Source organism: Armigeres subalbatus, chromosome 2, assembly GCF_024139115.2.
Source record: "Armigeres subalbatus isolate Guangzhou_Male chromosome 2, GZ_Asu_2, whole genome shotgun sequence".
NCBI classification, from domain to species: Eukaryota; Metazoa; Arthropoda; class Insecta; order Diptera; family Culicidae; genus Armigeres; species Armigeres subalbatus.
Window position 1 is genome coordinate 397,411,852 of NC_085140.1, and position 19,476 is coordinate 397,431,327.

General features: G+C 40.1%; 2 protein-coding genes across 8 annotated transcripts in view; both read right to left on the minus strand.

Annotated features, from left to right (window-relative positions):
• Positions 1-1,917: 1,917 nt before the first annotated feature.
• Positions 1,918-4,302, minus strand: LOC134217506 (uncharacterized). Its single transcript, XM_062696277.1, has 2 exons — positions 3,809-4,302; positions 1,918-2,596 (listed from the first exon to the last, which is right to left on the minus strand). The coding sequence occupies exons 1-2, from the start codon at positions 4,151-4,153 to the stop codon at positions 2,087-2,089; spliced, it is 855 nt and encodes a 284-aa protein (XP_062552261.1). The 5' UTR covers positions 4,154-4,302; the 3' UTR covers positions 1,918-2,086.
• Positions 4,303-16,031: 11,729 nt separating this feature from the next.
• The window catches only part of LOC134213254 (NPC intracellular cholesterol transporter 1), a 115,009-nt gene continuing 111,564 nt past the window's right edge, over positions 16,032-19,476 (minus strand). For 3 of the 7 annotated variants that reach the window (XM_062692086.1, XM_062692085.1, XM_062692082.1), the window contains one exon: positions 16,032-19,476. In XM_062692086.1, coding sequence (XP_062548070.1) covers positions 18,959-19,476 — 518 coding nt within the window. In that variant the 3' untranslated portion in view covers positions 16,032-18,958. The other 4 variants (XM_062692083.1, XR_009979423.1, XM_062692087.1 and 1 more) reach the window with 4 other exon arrangements.

Here is a 19,476-nt window from a genome sequence, read left to right on the forward strand (position 1 = left end):
TTCTGAGCGTATTTTCTAAACATATTACTATGAATTTTTTTTTGTCCCGCGTTCACACAAAATTTATCTGGTCACATTAATAATGTCTGTACTATTTCTTATCGCAACTTCTGTTCAGGCTTTGTTCACACAATTTTGGAAAAGTTATACAGCTACAACAGCTTATTTTGAAAAACAACTTTATTATCTGATTTGTTAAACCTTTAATAAACATTTTACTTAGCCTTAATTCAGATACATATAAATTTTTCGAAAATAATAACGCATTGAGTGTAACATCATCAAGATCTCCATTGAATGTATGTTGAAGAAATTGCTATTTTCATATAATCATTTTGAAATTTTCCTAAATCGGGTCTCGAACTGCTGACATTTGATCATCCGCCGGTAACGTTGTCATCCGCGCCATCCTTGATTTGTAAGTTATGGCCTACTCGACGCATAACATAAATAATCGTTTGGCTGAATATGAATCATTATTGCAGGGTAACCGTACCCTTAGTGGAGGTAGCACCAATAGTGGAGGTAGTGGGGTTTTAATGAGATTTATCATATTTATACACGTTACGATGGTTTCAGTTGATGCGCCGTGCTTTAAATATCCTGTTAAATGCAACTTATCTTAAGATTTCGCTTGAAAAACTATTGAAAACAATGATTTTCCTTAACAAAATTCACTCCCTTGCACCTATAGTGGTGCAACTGTACCAATAGTGGCGAGTCTCATAAGAAACCAATGGATAGCACCACAATGGGAACCAAAATTAATTTTTACCGCCACTAAAGGAACAGTGTACCCATAGTGGTGCAAGCAATATTTGGTAATTGTTGATGTTAAATGACATCTATCTCATTTTTGTTAGCAAATTTATTAGTATTTCTATTGAATAAGATATTAAAGCTTTAAATTTCCCATAATTATCAATTTTATAAAAAATATTTTCTTCTGTGGATCTACTAATACCTCCACTATTGGTACCGTTACCCTAGCACATATATTCAGCTTGAAGCCGTATAAACGAGTTGAAATAACATTTACATTGATATTAAATGTTAGTTGGGTAGTTAGGATCTGGAGAACTTATTAACTGGCATTTTGAGATAAAGTCTCACCAGTGATCAACATGGTTTGCGTATTTTAGTATTGGGATTCAGTCCCCTTTGACAAACATATGGTTTCTTTCCCTCGAGCGCTATGTTGAACCACGTTCAACAGTACATTAGAACATAAACAATTACTTTTATTAAATGTCCAGATAATGAAAACGTGAATAAGTCTACTGTACAACGGTTATTACGTCTGATTTCGGCTTTTCGAATTGATGTAGATGTACGTAGAAAAAACATGTGGTGTATTAGAAAATTTGATTTAATTTAAAATGATAACTGAAATTAAAGTCGATTGCTTAGCATAACTAAGCAAATGATTATGTTCAACTTCTGGCAAGTCACTCGATTCAGCAAACCACGTTGGATAAACGTATATGCCGTTGCTAAAAATCTTCTGTTCAATATCAGTTCGTAGATATAATCAATGAATCGCCTGCTTCGAGCGTGCTTACAGCGGCACATTAGGAGTTAACTTTCTGAAATCAGTATGGCGAAAGGCATCTAAGGTTCGATTTCTCAAAATTAAGCACCTTCATTGAAAAAATATTTGGTAGGCGTAGTAGCGGACAGCATCCTTCATAACCGGTACCAAATAGTTTTTCATGAAAAGTTCATAATTTTGAGAAACCCCGCGTTAGATGTCTTTCGCCATACAAATTTCTGGCGGTTAACTCTTGCTGGCTATTTTGTGCATATACTATAGCGCCTGAATGTGGCTGCGGCGAGTAGAAAATCAGCAACTGCCAATAATTCATTAGTGCGGAAAACAAGGAAATTTTCATATCAAAATCATTTTAAAAGGCGAGGAAGGCATCATCACCGCTAGATGGTTTATTTTTTTTATTTTTATAGAGCTCAAAACTTATTCTGAAAATTACAAATAATAAGCTGAATATATTGAATATCTTATGATTAATTAATTAAAACTCTTAGAATATTAAGGAAATGAGATAATGCTTATTTATAGATCTATTGTTCAGTCATTTTGCTGCTGACTCTTTTCGAACTCTATCCGTTCTTGGGAAACAAGCGTTTGAATCTTCTCTTGCAATATAAGAGCCCTAAGCTTGGGAAGCTCCTCAAGCTGCGAAGCCAACATCAATCCAAAATAAAGAAATTCATCCCGCACAGGTTGGGTGATTGCTGAGTTTACGCTGTCTCGTTTGTTCGGCATCTGTTGCATATGGGAATGACCACTCTCCCCTGTAACCCAGCTGTTTCCGTTCGTATGATACTGGTATTGAGGACGTACGGCTTTCTTTGTGGATATCGCTGCAAGGTTCGTCGGTAACGATTCAGATGAACGTTTTCTGCCGGTACTCGAACATGGACTATCGGTACCAGCTTGGAACTCATCTACGTATACCCCGTCATACTGCCATAATGGATCAGGTGAATCCTGTTCTTGCAGTTCTGGGAAAGAAGCACGATCCTCCTGTTGATTGTTTGGTGATTCTGACGCATAGGCACCTTCGGACGCCTCGTTCTATGATATAGGTAAAAGTTCTAGAATTATTGATATGGTCATCATTCTTATACGAAATATACGAAAGGCATGTAAGGCATCGATTAAAGTGGCCCAGCTTATATGTGTTGTGTAGGCTGAATTTGTATGTGAATAACAGATTTAAGAACATATTTCGCCACGACACATTTTTTAAATAAACTACATACTTAAAGGTTCCCCCAAACACACGCGACGCGACAGTTGCGACGCGATTCTATCGCTTGGCGACAGCGATTCTGTCGCCGTTGGTATGGAAGGGTAAATAGAACATTGCCTGCAGCGACCCAACGACAGAATCGCGGCGACTAGTTGTCGCCGTCGCGACGGTGTAATCGCTTAGGTCTGGGGGAGCCTTAAAATGAATCGCAGATTTCTATGGATTTTGCCGAAACCTCAACAGCAGATTTGTTTGGTAAATAATGAATCGCCTGCTTTGAGCGTGCTTACAGCGGCACACTAGGAGTTAACTTTCTGAAATCAGTATGGCGAATAGCATCTAAGGCTCGATTTCTCAAAAATAAGCACTTTCATCAAAAAAATATTTGGTAGGCATGGTAGCGGACACCTTCCTGCATAATCGGTACCAAATAGTTTTTCATGAAAAGTTTCTTATTTTGAGAAAACCCGCGTTAGATGACTTTCGCCATACAAATTTCTGGCGGTTAACTCTTGCTGGCTGTTTTGTGCATATACTATAGCGCCTGGATGTGACGGCGGCGAGTAGAAAATCAGCCACTGCCAATAATTCATTTCACATATTTTCGGTAGTTTTGATAGTTCAACAATTCAACAAGGAAATCAGCAAAATAATTACCGAACAATTCTGCTGTTGAGATTTTGGTGAAATGAAGCTAAATGCACCGAAATCTGCTAAATTCTTCAAGTGTGTTGTTATAATTTTGTTATGCACTTTTGATCGGGATATCATACTAAAATCGAACAAAAAGAAAACTATACTTCGCTACTCGCCACTAGGAGCGCTGTTTTATTTACATTTTGATTCTGGTACCTCCTTATACGAGATCCTCAGCATAAACTAAGAATAAGACCAGGCCAAATTATGCGCCGTGTTTTGATCCGCATGATTTTAAATAGGAACAAAATTCGCGAACATTATTCGTGTCTTATTTTGCTAATCGATAGTTCAAACCATGTTTATGGATACACTCAATCACACATATTCATACTTACTTTGATATTCTGCGACCTATCGCACTTTGATAAGAACTCGTCTGCCGTCCGGAACCACCTTATCTTGGTGCTGTAGTAACCATTGGGACCCGGTCCCGACAGGCGTGACTTCCTCATTTTGTTCTTCTCGATATTGTAGGTGTCCCGAAGGATTTTGAGTCTTCGTTTCACCTCGTCCACCGAGTCAACGTTCGTTTCAATCAGAATATTAATGAACGCCTTACCCCTTTCTTTGAGATTTCTGTAATTGCAGTGAGAGTGGTTCCACAGGCACTCATTTTCCCGATAGGATTTAAGCAGGAGCATGATTTCCTCATAGGTCATTTTCGGATTTCGTTCGGCCATGGTCGCGAGACGCACTTGATACTCGAGGTCTGAGGTTTAAATCGGTAATTTCGATTGCACGTTCGACTATTCGTTGGTCGACTAGCTGCTAATTTTGTATTATATTTGGCTAATGACAGTAACATTACGCTACTTTGCGGATGACATGTGCCGATGACAACTCGTTATCTGACAGCGTTAGCAGCGCGCACAGGGTTTATCTATATGTTGTCTTGGATGCATCTGTGCAGCAAAGCAACGCCATTTGATATGGCCGTTACCCATCCCATCATAGAAAGATAGGCATTAGGCAGGTGACTCCAGCGTGATACATAAGTGCTTCCTCACTATTTGATAAATACCTATAGATACTAATCTCAGACTACACACAAGGAATATACGGGAAAGACAAGAGTATGAAGGATTCTGAAGGAAAGATGTCTTTTTTATTATCTTGTAGATGATGCGAAGGTATTAGAGGCCAGTCAGAGTAGATAATACGAGAGACAACAATAAAATTTAACAATTTATTGATAATAATTACTATATCTGAAACTCGATTATGCATATGCACAACATGGGATAGATATGCATAATCGAGTTTCAGATATAGTAATTAATTTCCACTCCGGGTGGCTTAATACCCGGTATATAGGCAATTAACTTTGAATGTACTGATAATAATTGTTATTCCTGCGCGTGGCTTTACATTGATTCTTGCAGCCACTAAGGTTAGCATCAATCAGTAAAGATTTCAATAAATGCGTATTGGCGAGGAGATGGGTATTTTTCGTTGTTTTAAATGCAATACAGTGGATCACATAAAAAAAAGGCTCTCGGGCATCTGTATAAATAATGAACGTTTTATTTTTTTTGTTAAATATCTTGGCTGTGCATATGCACAGCATATGTTTCGTAATGGACAAATTGATATGAAATTTGCGAAAAAGAATCCACGTGTCTTGGAGGGACTCGAACCCTCAACCTCCTACTCTCTAGATAGGCGTGATAACCCCTACACAACAAGACCACTTAAAGGTCACGTTTGCGGAAAAGCCATCAGAATCCGAGTACCAACCTCCACCGCGGTTAGCTCTCTTTTTTGCAAATTGAATATCTTTCGGATGCTTGATTTGTCCAATCTCCACATGCGCTTTACTATTGTATATCCACAGCCAAGCGAGTGCACATTGTTTATTAAACGAGAGGATCGCACTCCATGCCCCCAGTAACTTAACTGTCTGGGCGGGACGGTATAGAATGCGAATTCAATCGCACTCTGCTGTGCCAAAGGCTTGCTTGGCTAAAGCATTTGATGAGTCTGATTGCCTTTTACGTAAGCGGTCGCGTGTACTCAGACGACTAATGACGGTGAAAGACCGACACTTTTGATTACAATTAATTGCATATTATTCGGCAACTCGGCCGTACGAAACCCATTTTTTTGTTAAATATCTTGGCAGTGCATATGCACAGCATATGTTTCGAAATGGACAAATTGATATGAAATTTGCGAAAAAGAATCCACGTGTCTCGCATTCTATACCGTCCCGCCCAGACAGTTACTGGGGGGCATGGAGTGCGATCCTCTCGTTTAATAAACACTGTGCACTCGCTTGACTGTGGATATACAACAGTAAAGCACATGTGGAGATTGGACAAATCAAGAATCCGAAAGATATTCAATTTGCAAAAAAGAGAGCTAACCGCGGTGGAGGTTGGTACTCGGATTCTGATGGCTTTTCCGCAAACGTGACCTTTAAGTGGTCTTGTTGTGTAGGGGTTATCACGCCTATCTAGAGAGTAGGAGGTTGAGGGTTCGAGTCCCTCCAAGACACGTGGATTCTTTTTCGCAAATTTCATATCAATTTGTCCATTTCTAAACAGGTGCTGTGCATATGCACAGCCAAGATATTTAACAAAAAATGGTTTTCGTACGGACGAGTTGCCGAATAATATGCAATTAATTGAACGTTTTATTTTAATTCGTTTAGTTTTTTTCTAGAGCCTTTTTAATAAAATTAAGTGCTTAGGTGTACGGATTTCGATGCACCATATGATGCGACAGATTTTAGTGAAACATACCCAAAAGTGATTGCTTTGCAGCTCCATGCTGGTATGGAAAATCATACCACAGATATTGAAGCTAGAACAAATTTTATTGAAAATCCTGTGTAAACTTTTGAATTGATATACGTTGGCCCACTACTGCCATCTACTCAAGTGATTGCGGCAGTACCTAAGGATGCAGCTGAATTACAGCCGTCGAACGCAGCCAATGCATTTGACTGCTGCATTCGGGCTGAATTTTCAATAACAATGATCTTTGCGCCATCTCCAATCGATTGCCAAACGCGGTCCCAATTTAAAATACATTTGAATTAACGGTTGCGGATGTTTACACACGTATGTGATGCCAGCCTCAATATCTGTTATCTGTGATCATACCATGATCAAACATTGATTATTGACGCCATCAAACCGATCAACAAAGCATTCGTTCGGGTTCCACATGACAGAGGATAAAACTATAGATACGCAACATACATTTTCATTGTGAAGTTACAATTATATACAACTTACAATAGTTGTAAGTTTTTGTTTTGATTTACCTTATAGATATGACCGCATCGGAGAGACATTGTCCTCTTGAATTATGACCAATCTTCATACAGTGGGTCCAAAAAGTATTCGTCTAGCTGCATATTCTTTAGTAAAATGTAAAACTTAGGCGTGATAGAAGTGAAATCAAAAAACTTTCTTCTATATTTGGTAGAAAACTTATCAACACATGATTATTATTCAAAAACAAATAGAAACTTCAATCATTTTTTCTGGTATGTATAGAAGATCTAAATTTCGTCAATTTCGCTCGCTCAAAAAGTATTCGTCTATTCAGAAAATAATCCAGTGAAACACGAATATAACAGTTTTATTCGCATGTAGTTACACTAGCACATTCTAGTGATGTCTAGCAAACATTTTTGTCAATATTCAATGACAGATCAAATAATGTTTTTGTTTTGTTTGAACTTGGCGCGGGAAATAGAAGCACCATGGGTGGGAAAAGTAAAAAGATTAGTCCAAATGAAAAAAAATTCTACGCCTGCATAATTAGTGCAAGTTGATTTATGACTTTGCAAGAAATGTGAGTAGACCAAGGGTAGCAAGAATTCAACCATTTAATTGGTGATTGATCGCATCAGCGCCACAAAAATCTATCAAAGTGGTCGTCAGCGATAGTAAACTGATAACGATGAGCGATTTATTGCGCGGAAAATTTAAAAAATCCTTAAAATCGAATTCCCCCATATAGGCAAGTGAGTTGGAGAGAAGAAGTGCTCAGATATGAACCAATACGAACAGAAATACACACTTAATTTTTTTCGCCGAGGCCGGTAAAATATATTACCGAGAATCCAACAGCTGAGATGTCGTAAAAATCTCGGTAAAAGTTCGAATTACCGACTGGTCGTAAAATGTGTGAAAACATCTAACTGTCAAAATTTGCCGTGCTGTTCGGCAATAGGTTGCCGAAGTGTTCGGCAAAGTGCTTTACCGAAATCTTGTAAATTATTGCATTCTTTTGTTGGTTTTTAATGAAACATAATTAAAAAAAACAAAGCGTAATGCAGCAGGAAATCAAAAAAATATTTATTCACGAATAATATGGACATAAAATGAATTTATAAAAAAAAATATTTTTTTACACAAAATACGAGCTTTAACGATGGCGAGCTGGAAACCTCTTCCATGTCACGAAAATCATTGAAAATTCGTTTTCAATCATTTTGATGGTATGTCCTAAAAAACAAATATTTAAGCCCGAATAAGTAATAGTAAATTTAGTAAAAGTAAATTTAGATTTTAAGACTTACTTGGAGATATTTTTAGCAGCCGTTGTCGGAAAACCATTCAAGTTGTTTGTTTTTTTTTGTTCAACACGTGCTTTTGCGGCGTTTTGACGTTTGACAAATCTATTTCTCCGAAAATCGGTAAAGTGGATGGTTTACCGACGATGATCGCAAAATATTCTGCCGAATTTCAGTAGTACATTTAACTAGCTGATTTTCGGTAATTAACTTTAAAATATTTCGGTAAAACAATATGTTTTGACGATATTCGTTAAATGATTTTACCGAAATAAAATCTGGCTTTTTAAGTGTGTACCTGTGAAAAGTATGGGTATATTTGGCGAGTATCACGGAAGAAAATTCAAGTGAGCCATCAAATTATCAAAACAGCTCGATTGCCGCTAAAAGTATCGCTGGAAGAAGAATGACTTTCGGAATCAAGTCATGTTATCTGACGAAAGCAAGTACAGCATATTTGGATCAAATTGCCGATGTATGGTATGGCGGAAAAGCAATATTGAGATACAGCCGCAGAATCTCTTTTGAGCAGTAAAGCATGGTGGGGGCTCCGTCATGGTCTCTGAGGTGCTTGAGCGCAACCGGTGTGGGAGAATTTCACATTATTGAAGGAATTATGTATTACAAAATATTCATCCGCATTTTGAAAGAAAATTTGAACGCCAGTTTTGAGAAATTGGGCTTACAGGGAACATACATCTTACGGGGTGATAATTACCTCAAGCACACAGCCAAAAGTATTAAGCTGTAGCTACTCTATAATACCCAAATCAACTCAAAACGCCTCCTCAGATCCCAGATATAAATCCAATTTAACTCTATTGGAAGGTTCTGGACGGCAAACTTTTCGTGAAATTCGTGAAAGTCATATTCGAACAACAACGAATTGAAATTAGTGTTGAAAGAAAAATAGAAGAATATTCCGTCCCCCATTACGGCTAATTTGGTCAGTTCCATGCCACAAGAACTACAGCCCGTCATAGATACACAGGGGAATCCAACGAAATATTGAATCCCATTCTACAACTCCTGTTTTCGTTTCAAAAGCGTGCTAAACCTGACTAGACGAATACTTTTTGAGCCCGTTTTTAATGAATTGTTATGTTTTGTTACCTTTGTTTTCGTTATTGTTTTATTTTTCTGTTTGATTTTTAACAATAAAGATGAATTGATTAATTTACTACACTATGTAATCGATAGTTTTATTTTTTTAAGCTTACTAGATTTTATCTTTGATATTTTCTAGAAAACATACAGCATACGATTACTTTTTGGATTCACTGTATTTCCACCGGTACTGGTGGTTTCCAACGCTTGGTTCTGTAACAATAAAAGTTACAAGTTGGTCATTGTAAAAGAGAAAATATTTTACTTGCGATCTTCACTGCTTGGTTACATTGTAACCGTTTGGTTACAAATTGTGGATTTTTGTTTTGTCATTATGTTGTTGTTTCGGAACCTTCACGTTTCTTGTGCAATAACAGTAGATGCTACCACAGAAATGTTAGGGATTGAACCGCTATAATTACATGAGGAAGCTACCAAAATCCAACATGGCATCATGCTTGGAAAAATGCCATGTTTAATGAAATGACGTGCAAAATAGCGGGAAAATATGGAGGGAATTTCTTCTAAAAGAGGAGCCATTGCCCAAATTCGGCATCTTCAATTCGCGAATACGAAAGTAATGCCTCTACTCACTCTTATGGCAAAATCTCATTGCTATCTGTCAGACTGTGCGTGAAACATGGCCGCCAATCACCCATTCTTGTTCCTCCACAGTAAAATCCCATAAGGAACTGTCAGACTGTGCGTGAAGCATTTACCTTCGTAGTCGCGAATATCAGGAGTTAGTGTGCTGAAGAAGTGTTTTTTAAAAAGAGCAGTTGAAACAGTGTGTGAGAACCCCCCTCCCCCCTTCCTAGCAGGAGCTAGATTTTATAATTGGGGAAACCTGTTCAGGACCTCTCTTTTGTCTCTTCCTCTACCTTTTGTGGTAGATTCCGCTCAGCACATGGCTCGGCCCGCGAAGCCAATCGGCTTCCACGCCTAAACGTAAAAGATCGTGGATCCTCAAAGAAGGACCGTTATGACAGCGGTGGGTAGAAAATCAGCCACTGCCAATAATGAATTATTGGCAGTGGCTGATTTTCTACTCGCCGCTATCACATCCATGCGCTATAGTATATGCTCAAAATTGCCAGCATGAGTTAACCACCAGGAATTTGTATGGCGAAAGACATCTAACGCGGGTTTTCTCAAAATTAGGAACTTTTCATGAAAAACTATTTGGTACCGATTATGAAGGATGGTGTCCGCTACTACGCCTACCAAATATTTTTTTGATTACGGTGCTTTATTTTGAGAAATCGAACCTAAGATGCCTTTCGCCATACTGATTTCAGAAAGTTAACTCCTAGTGTGCCGCTGTAAGCACGCTCAAAGTAGGTGATTCATTCATTAGGAATCAAATAAATTATATGAGTGAAGTGAAAGTTCCTGTGTTGTTTTTGTTTACCGCGAAAAACCCTTGATTACCCAGTAGTTAGCCGACCCTGGGATTGCCGGAGAGTCTCTTGTGTCCTGGTCTGGCCTAGGTACTGATTGTTGACGATTCAGGAAACTCTAGTTTCAACATTCGGAAAAAGGGCTAGGTTTTAGAACCCTATCCACGTGTGGCGTTGCTACTAATTTGGACAGTAAATAAAATAAATCTTTCGGTGGATGGACTTTTGGTAGCGACGGGATGACAAATCACGGGTGCGATGGATGACGGAAGGAACGTGGAGGAAAACGGATCGATCTGGAGGATTCGCACGAAAAAATGAGGGAAAAGAGGTCTTCGATCATAGACTGTACGCCCGAGCAGATCGTAAAAAGTGTTCCTGAAAAATCGAGTGATTGATCCAAATGAATAAGCTAAGAGCCATACGATACTGGACCAATAATGTGGTAGTACAGAGGACAGACATTGAGGCTCGAACAAAATTTCGAGCAAAACATGTGTAAAAAATCAGACCGAACCTCAACGCCATTGCAACTCACAAACTCTGTTTCACATCACGATGGCGCTGGTGTACTCTTGTATGCAAAACGACACTAATGCAACGTACACACCAGTCAAGCAGTTCGACGAACATTGACTCCACCCCCAAGAAAACGCTTCGGTTGCTGCTTTGTTCGAACGTGTGTGAAGTTGATCGAACAAACATTTGACAGTTGTCGGCTCGATTGAAAAAAATTAAAACGGTTTGATTTTGGTTTGAGTTGGCGGGGGTGGAATCAAGGTTCGCCGAACATGTTTGAGCATTTATAGTAAAGTTGCACAAACCCCCATATATTTTTTGATGGTTGGTGCTCAAGTTGGCACTTCGGTCGTTCATGTGTGATATTGTTGGTCGGATAAATTGATTGTTCGTGCCGCTGTTGGTAAAACTTGATGGATGTTTGAAGAAACGAGAGGTGGAGTCAATGTTGGTCAAACTGCTTGACCGTGTGTACGTTCCATAACGCACAGCGGCATTTTTTGCGACGCATGGGATAACGGCGACATTCCAAAGTTATTTCAAAATGAACAGTAAGAAGTTATCACAACATAGCGAGTGCAGCTTCAACGTCTGTTCTCTGTGGTGGTAGTGCCGACAGAGTGCAGCAGTTTTTGTACGAGAAAGGATCCGGCTCCGGCTTCCGGTGCCGGAAACAATTTTGTTTGACCAACTTATTGCTGTGTGGGGCGAGACAGCCCTGTTGTATACCACTCTATATTATATGCTGCTTATGCCGTCTTGGTGTTGGTGACGAGCAAGCAGCCAAGCATCGTTCTCCCTCAGTCAGAGTCCAACAGTGATCCGAGTAAAGCGATACCTTCGCCGAGTGCAATAATGTGCAATGGGTGATTTCCTGGCGCAGCAGCAAGCTACACAATTGCCATTCTGTGTGAACGCCTTCCACGCAAGGCCCTCCATTGGTGAATGATTATCCTTCTCTACAAGACGCGATTGAGTGTTCCGGTCGCAACATGCCTGCCACCTTTTCATCGTCGTTACTATCGCAGTGTCCCGCTTCCGCCGGTCACCCCACGTCGCCGACGTGCTGCCCTATCCGTTCGACCCCAACCGACCAACTGCGCGACTGTTCATCCTTGTTCCTCTGTCATCCGGCGGGATCGACCTACTGTTCAACTATAGATCGATTTCGTAAGTGAATTTAAATTCTAACCCCCGAATTTCTTTGTTAACCAAGTCCAGCACACATGTACTCATTGGTTTCTGCAACTTATATGTGACCAGATTCAGTAACAATCAAGTTGCTGTAACAATTTTTGGCTGGCTTGTGCTGCTCGGGCCGTTGGATACAGACCAGTAGTCTGGGGTTTAGGACGGTTCCTCTTCTAGGACCTGTCGACGGTTCCTCGAGATCAAGAGACCGTACTAGAAACGATATCATTTCCTGCTGGGGGTTGGCATAAATATTTCCGGCGTCATCTGCGCCAGAAGTGTTGGAGCTTTCGTTACATAAGCGTGGGCCTCATTGTGCATCTCCTTTCGAAAGCTCTTTCGTATGATAGTTTGCATGGTTTGCTCGTTTCGAGTAGAGATGCGCAATGCCACCCCTGGTATTTATCAAGCCGATTGAGAGCAATGTCTTCGATATTGGGCTCGAGTATTGCTTGGAGCGACGTTCCAACAAAGAAATGCGAGGGAGTCATCGGTTCCATGTCATCGGGATCCTCCAGCATAGGGATGAATGGTCGGCAATTCAAACACCCTTCCATCTGGACGAGAAGTGTTGTGAAATCTTCGCCGAAAGGCCTCCCAGAGGCCTACAAAGTGTCTCTTGCTCTGAACACTCCTTGGATAAGGATCCTTCAGCTGTTTTAAAATCTCCCGCAATTTATTTCTGGTTCCTACGAAGTTGGTACCGTTGTCGGAATAAATATCGTTGCATTTTACTCTTCTTGACACGAACCGTCGTAGAGCTTAAAGGAAACGTTCAGTGGACAAATCTGTTACCAACCCCAGGTGCTCCACCTTTGTACACATGCATATGAAGAGGGCAAGGTAGGCCTTCAATGTGGGTCGTCGTAGGGATGGCCAGATGTAGACGGACCCGAAAAATACACGCCTGTCCGGGAAAATGGCCTCGGAACCGTTACTCGAGACGCTGCGCTGGTAGATGGCCCATGAATTGCTGGATGGCAGTTGGTTGTGAACGGTAGAATTTCAAGCATTCGTGAACAATTTGCCTGGTTACAGTTCTTCTTCCGAGCGATAAGAACCGTAGTCTGACTACTAAAGCCAGCATAAGCTGCGGACCAGCACGTAGAAGCCTTTCGTGGTAATGCTTCAGCAACAAGTGTCGAGTTGGTAATGGTATGGGATGTTTGCTCCCTTCGGCTTCTTGGGATTTGTTCAAAATTGCTTTGTATTAGGTGTTCAGTCTGTGCCACCTCTAGTCAAAGTCGTTGATTCTGTCTTTTTTAAATCCCCAACCAGATATGGAAATAAGCTCTCAAATTAGCCCAATTCGGCATGCGTGCGATTGCGTGCTCATATAGTTAAAAACCAAGTTGAACAACTTTATAATTTTTGCTATACAACTATGATTTACTATTGGATCGACTTATATATGTCAAGGAATTGACTGAGACAATAAAACGAGATTAAATTGCTGACGAGAATTGTCGTGGGATGAGGCAAGCTGAGCTCAGGATAGAGACTCGCACAGCTAAATCCGTGAGTTCATTGAAGCATCTGGTCGTGATGATTGACGAAAATTTGAAATAACCAGTCCCAACAATTAAGCGTGTGAAAGGACACCGCTAGCAATAAGATCCTTATCGAATAATGTTTGTCATCCAGCGGTTGAAAGTCAGACACGTTGACTGCGTGCTTTCTCCATAATCTCCATATTTCTGGCATGGGCGATGGCACTTGAGGTCCCGTACAATATCAAGAAAACCAACAAGGTACATGTGCCTGATGGAGGCAATCGCAGCCCACCATATCATATGAGGTCATTGCCGGGATGATGCCGATTGGAGGAAGATGTTGAGTGTTTCAGGGATAGAGACACGAGAATAGTGCGACGCGTAAAGTGAGTAACTTCGTTTCTCAAATGGCAACGCACATGGAATATCTCGGTAAAGGTTCTTTGGACCAATAGACGGTGTGTGTCAAATTGGATCAAAAGGAAACATTGTCATATTCATTTTCACTCTAAACAGATGTTGTCTGAACATTGATGTTTTAAAAGTTTTTGCATTGGTTCAGGTGTGAAAATCCAAACCCAATGAATGTACGAAGTGCAGAGGTAGAATCGGCGGAACATGTAATATTTGCATGCCTGCGATTCAAAATTGAGCGAAACGCCTTGCTGTTTGTCAGCGGCATGGACAAGACTCATTATAGGATCCCTAGATACGACATCGGACAACCAGACCGAGAGGATGTGCCGGGTCGATGATAATTGGAATGCGGTGAACACGGCTGCTCTACAGATTATGTCGAAGCTACATCGATGGTGGCGAATTGAACAACAAAAGCTGCATTAGAGACTAATTTAAAGTTAACAAACATGCTGCTAGGTCCTCTGTATAGTAATGCGGCTCTCACAGTGGCAAAGGGGGCAATTGTAGCCTGGTCGATCATCTCCTGACTGAGTTAGCGACAGGGGCCGATACCGTTTTCGTGCGATAGTATAAGACGTGGAAGTTATTCTATATAGTACCCTCCCTACTGAAGTATTGCTTTATTGCGGGCCGGGAGATAAGGACTAGTGTTAAAGTTTTTGGTTTTAGTGAGTCGGATAGGAGCCGTTGACTTCTCATCCCAAGTACCTGAATTTACTCCTCAGGTGTCAGTTTGCAGATTGCCGTTTCCCCTTGGTAAAAAAAAGTATAAATGGATAATAATTCAAAAGTTCGTATTTTGCAAATACAATTCCATTCACCTGGTTTGGTCTGTAGAGTTTTCCAATCTTCATGGTTTTACGATCGTAATGCCAATATGCAATTGATCGGAATTGATCGCCGTGCCGTGGAAGAGGCTTTTGCGCCTTTTAAGAGGGAGACAGCGAGGATTGGACTCACGATCAATACCAGCAAAACGAAGTACATGAGTTCATGGGTTCAACGTGGGTTCAACGTGAGTTCATTAGTGGTGGTGGTAGCGAAATGGTGCTGGATGGTGAAAATTTTGAAGTGGTAGAAGAATTAGTGTATATTGGAACATTAGTGACGTGCGATAATGATGTTACCCGCGAGGTGAAAAGGCGTATTGCAGTTGCAATTAGGGCTTATTACGGACTTCGTAACCAGCTTAAGTCCCGTAGTCTGCAAACGAGAACAAAACTGGCGCGGTATACTAATCTGATTCTTCCGGTGACTTTATACGGCCATGAAACATGGACGTTAAAGGAGGCTGATCGGAGAGCTTTCGGAGTGTTTGAGCGTAAGGTGCTGCGGACAATACTCGGCGGTAAACAGGAGAACGGTATCTGGCGGCGTCGCATGAATCACGAATTTTACCAGGTGTATAAAGGGCTGGATATTATTAAGCTTATACAACACGGCAGACTACGGTGGGCTGGTCACGTTGTTCGTATGCCGGAAGAACGTCAAGCGAAGATAATATTTAGTAGAGAACCCGGAAGAGACCGCAGGCTTCGTGGAAGGCCGCGTACACGATGGCTTTTTGCAGTTGAAGAGGACCTGAGGGCGCTCAATGTTCAGGGCGACTGGAAGCGATTGGCCCAGGATCGAGTCCAGTGGAGAAGGATACTCCATTCGGCGTAGGTTCATCGAAGAGCTGTAGCCCATCAAGTATCAAGTAAGTAATGCCAATATGCAAACTATAATTTTCTGACCAGAAACTTTAAGGTGTAACATGACAGAAATGGGTCAGCTTTGAAAATATTTAAACAGCACAGTCGCTTGTGATAAGAACAAAAGATAACTTAGAACGAAAACAAAATCGTAATCGTCTAGACGAGCCACAGACAACAAAGAAAATAAACACTGATTGGTATTTTGTTACAAAAACAACACTTTATTTGGGTGGTGATATAATACAACATCTTACAAGACATGTTAGTAGGTTGATGTCGCTTGACCGGGCATCGCTTCTGCAGTTTGATTTCCCTATTGAAAGAGTTTGAAACGATGTTCTTGACTTACAGCGATTTGTTTTCAGTACAGTAAAATTTTATGATTCACTATTTACAGTGTATTCCGTATCTCAAAATGAACAGTATTTGTTTTCCCAGAAGCTCGGTTTTCGCTTAGTACCAGAGTTCATAAGATCTGCTTTCAATGCGTAAGACTCTGCATAAAGTGTTGCTATGTGGGGAAGAAAAAAGATCAACCGAAAGCTCAACGTAACATAGTTAGAGAATAGTTTTAAAGCACTTCCCGTAATAGTTTCCTGTACAAAATACATCGTCTTTATTAATATTTTTCTTTCCTGTTCTGCAATTTGGGTTTAAGCAACATTTCATCACGCTTCCTATCCATTTTTTAGCTTCTACAAGTATCCTAAAATCAGAAAAGGTAACGGAAATAAAATAAAACAGATTTAAAAGTTTGTTCATTTCTATTCAGTTCGTATATTTAACGTTTCACGTTCACATCATAAAATAAGTTCAACAGTTCACTTTCATTCCATTTTATGAGCAAAACATACAATATATAAAAATATCAGAAATAAAAGATATTTCAATTAAAGAATACTTTTCTAAATTAAAATAGAAAGTTTCATCCAAGTGTTTAATATTTTTTTAAAGAACGAACTGATATTACAAATCACTTAGCATTTGATGACAAAAAAATCCTAACTCAAAATAAAAGATAGCTACAATTCCCTACGCCCTAAAATACTTTCGATAAATGGAATCACATAGAAAGCCCAACATCTCCACATTGGAGCAAAGCTAACCTACTTTAGATATACACTTTAACGTATAGCCCTCTGCTTTAGATTTGGGTTGAGAACTTAGAAACCGAAAACTATTTAATACAGAGCAAACCTAATGGACCGGATTGTGTGAGCAACTAATCCTTTTTTCTCACTAAGAAATTAAGTCTATTCTCTATTGTGTATGCAAGTATGCCAGGGGAACAAATACAGTTTACACATAAATACAACTTCTGGCAATAGTATGATGAATATCAGAAAGGCAACGTAGAAGAAACTGCCGGTTTATGTTGTTTGTATTACAACTTTTATATTGATCTGAATGAACTGAGTTTGCGTTTTTGCAGTCACAGTATATTTTTACCTATCTCGCACCATTCAATTGTTGATAACCCTTGTTTTAATGTATAGGAATACGCAGTAGATAAATTGTAACTAATAGCATAAAATGCGGTATTTAACCACAGAAACCATTCACATAATCACCCTTTTCTGTATCATTCGTTAACGGGTAAACACATGCTCTGTCTATGCTGGAAAATTCTAAGATCTTAGATCTACGCAAACTGGTCATCACACTCGCTGATTGGACTAATCACTTGGACTAAACGAGTGATGATGACAACGAAGAAGATGAGTTTTAAACAGTTTTGTAGTAATAACAGCAACAGTAAGGCGGAAGATAAAGTCATCATTACTATAGTATAGAGTGGTGCTATGGCGGTTGTTTCTGTACTAAGAAAATATGTGGATAGTGCGATCGATTGGTTAGTGATCAATGAGAATAGATACTAAGGTGAGGAAATCTATATTTAGTGTGCGTGACATTTGTGTATGACGATGAGCTCCCATAAGTTGCCGTGCTATTACGTACGTGTCCATTTTTTGTTTACATTTTCTATCATACACTAAAATACGCTTGAAGTTCGTCTATTCCTTACCTTAGTATCTATGCTCTTTGGTTTGCGATCATGACTGTAGCATTAATTCATCTCCCACAATAATCACAATAAAAAACCAACCGATACGCGGCATACCATCGTTTTTAAAGATTTGCAAAGAAATTGTTCCGCCGTTTAACATAAACAGGAACCAAATTGTAAGGCAATCAACCAGCATTTACATACTTTTAGATTTTATCCATCCTATCTAACAACGCAAGCTTTCCCATCGGATGACAAGTTTCTCGCTTCAGAGTTCCGAACATTTTATCCCAAGGCCCAACGGGTCGGATTTCCAACCATTTACTTTTATAGATAGGCAGTTTTCAACGGCGTCGGTAGACTTAGAGTTAGAGCGTGGATCTAGACGTGCCCTTACAAAATCTAAACAAAAACTAACCTCTATCAATTTGATTATTCCCTAGACATATACAGTTCTATAATGTTTAGTTTTTAATTTATATATCCATTTCTCTGTGTTCATTTCATTCTTCGACCTTCAACATTTTCTAGTTAAATTTTTCTACTCAGAACATTTCTTCGCTCGACAATCGGATGCAAAAATCTCTGAAGATTTTCCATTTGTTCTCATTTTCGCTTCAATCTCAACAACTTCGGTAACAGTTCGCTGTTTGAATTTCTACTCATAAGAATAATTCCATCTTCTTCGCGAGATGCCTATTCGCAATCCTCACAGCGATTGATTGTTTATTCGTTACAAAATATTTCCCCTTTTCACACAAGGTGCGTATTGGTATATAACTCTACTAATGAAAGATTCTCCCAACAAATTCTCTCGCGCGTATTCCTCATTCCTATCAAATATATAAGTTTCGTTATCTACAGTTCTGCTGCTCCCGTCTGATCTACTAACCCCTAAACAGCTCTACTACAAATAGTGAACATCTTCAAGGATAGGAATCCACTTCACAAAAGTCGTTATGATTCTCTTCGGTTCAATGCGAATTTGGTGAAAATGATGTTGATGAACCAGCGTCAACTAATCCGATCGGTACAAAAAAATATAAGATCTTTATCATCCGACTTATCCACTCCTATAAATAGCACCTAAACTACTGAATCCGTGCTTCAGTCAAAGCTTCACTCTGTAGCTGCAGTCACCACTGATTTGTCATCGAGAATCACGTGTTTCTCATCTACGGCGGTGCTCGAGGAGGGCACTTTCTTTCGCGAGCCATGCTTCTGGGATGACCCAGAACCGGAACCGGTGGACCCCGTGGGAGACGTACCGCCTACAGGTCGGTGCGTGTGGCTTCGTTTACTGGTTGATGGTTGCAGAAGAGGTTCGGTAAGTTGTTCTGAATACGCTTCCGAATGGACGAATGCTCGCGTGTCGTGTTGGTAGGGGTGGACTGGGTGCTGCTGCTGATGGTGTCCGTGGGTTCCACCGTCGTAGAACGGTTGTTGCTGTTGTTGTTGGTCCAGAGCCGACTGCTGCTCTCGTCGTTCCTGTTGCTGCCAGTGCTGCTGTGGCTGGTAGAAGTACTGGCCTTGGTAGTTCTCATCTTCATCTTCGTCATCATCATTGTTCTCAGTTTCAGCGTGGGGGTGGCGGGCGGTGACGTCGTCTGTGGAACGTCTTCTGCGGTACATCACGC

Bases quoted from the DNA above. Each gene is read 5' to 3' on its own strand.
- LOC134217506 (XM_062696277.1), bottom strand. From the start codon at position 4,153: ATGGCCGAACGAAATCCGAAAATGACCTATGAGGAAATCATGCTCCTG. The intron at 2,597-3,808 runs GTAAGTATGAAT...CCTATATCATAG, and splicing joins ATAGGTCGCAGAATATCAAA to AACGAGGCGTCCGAAGGTGC.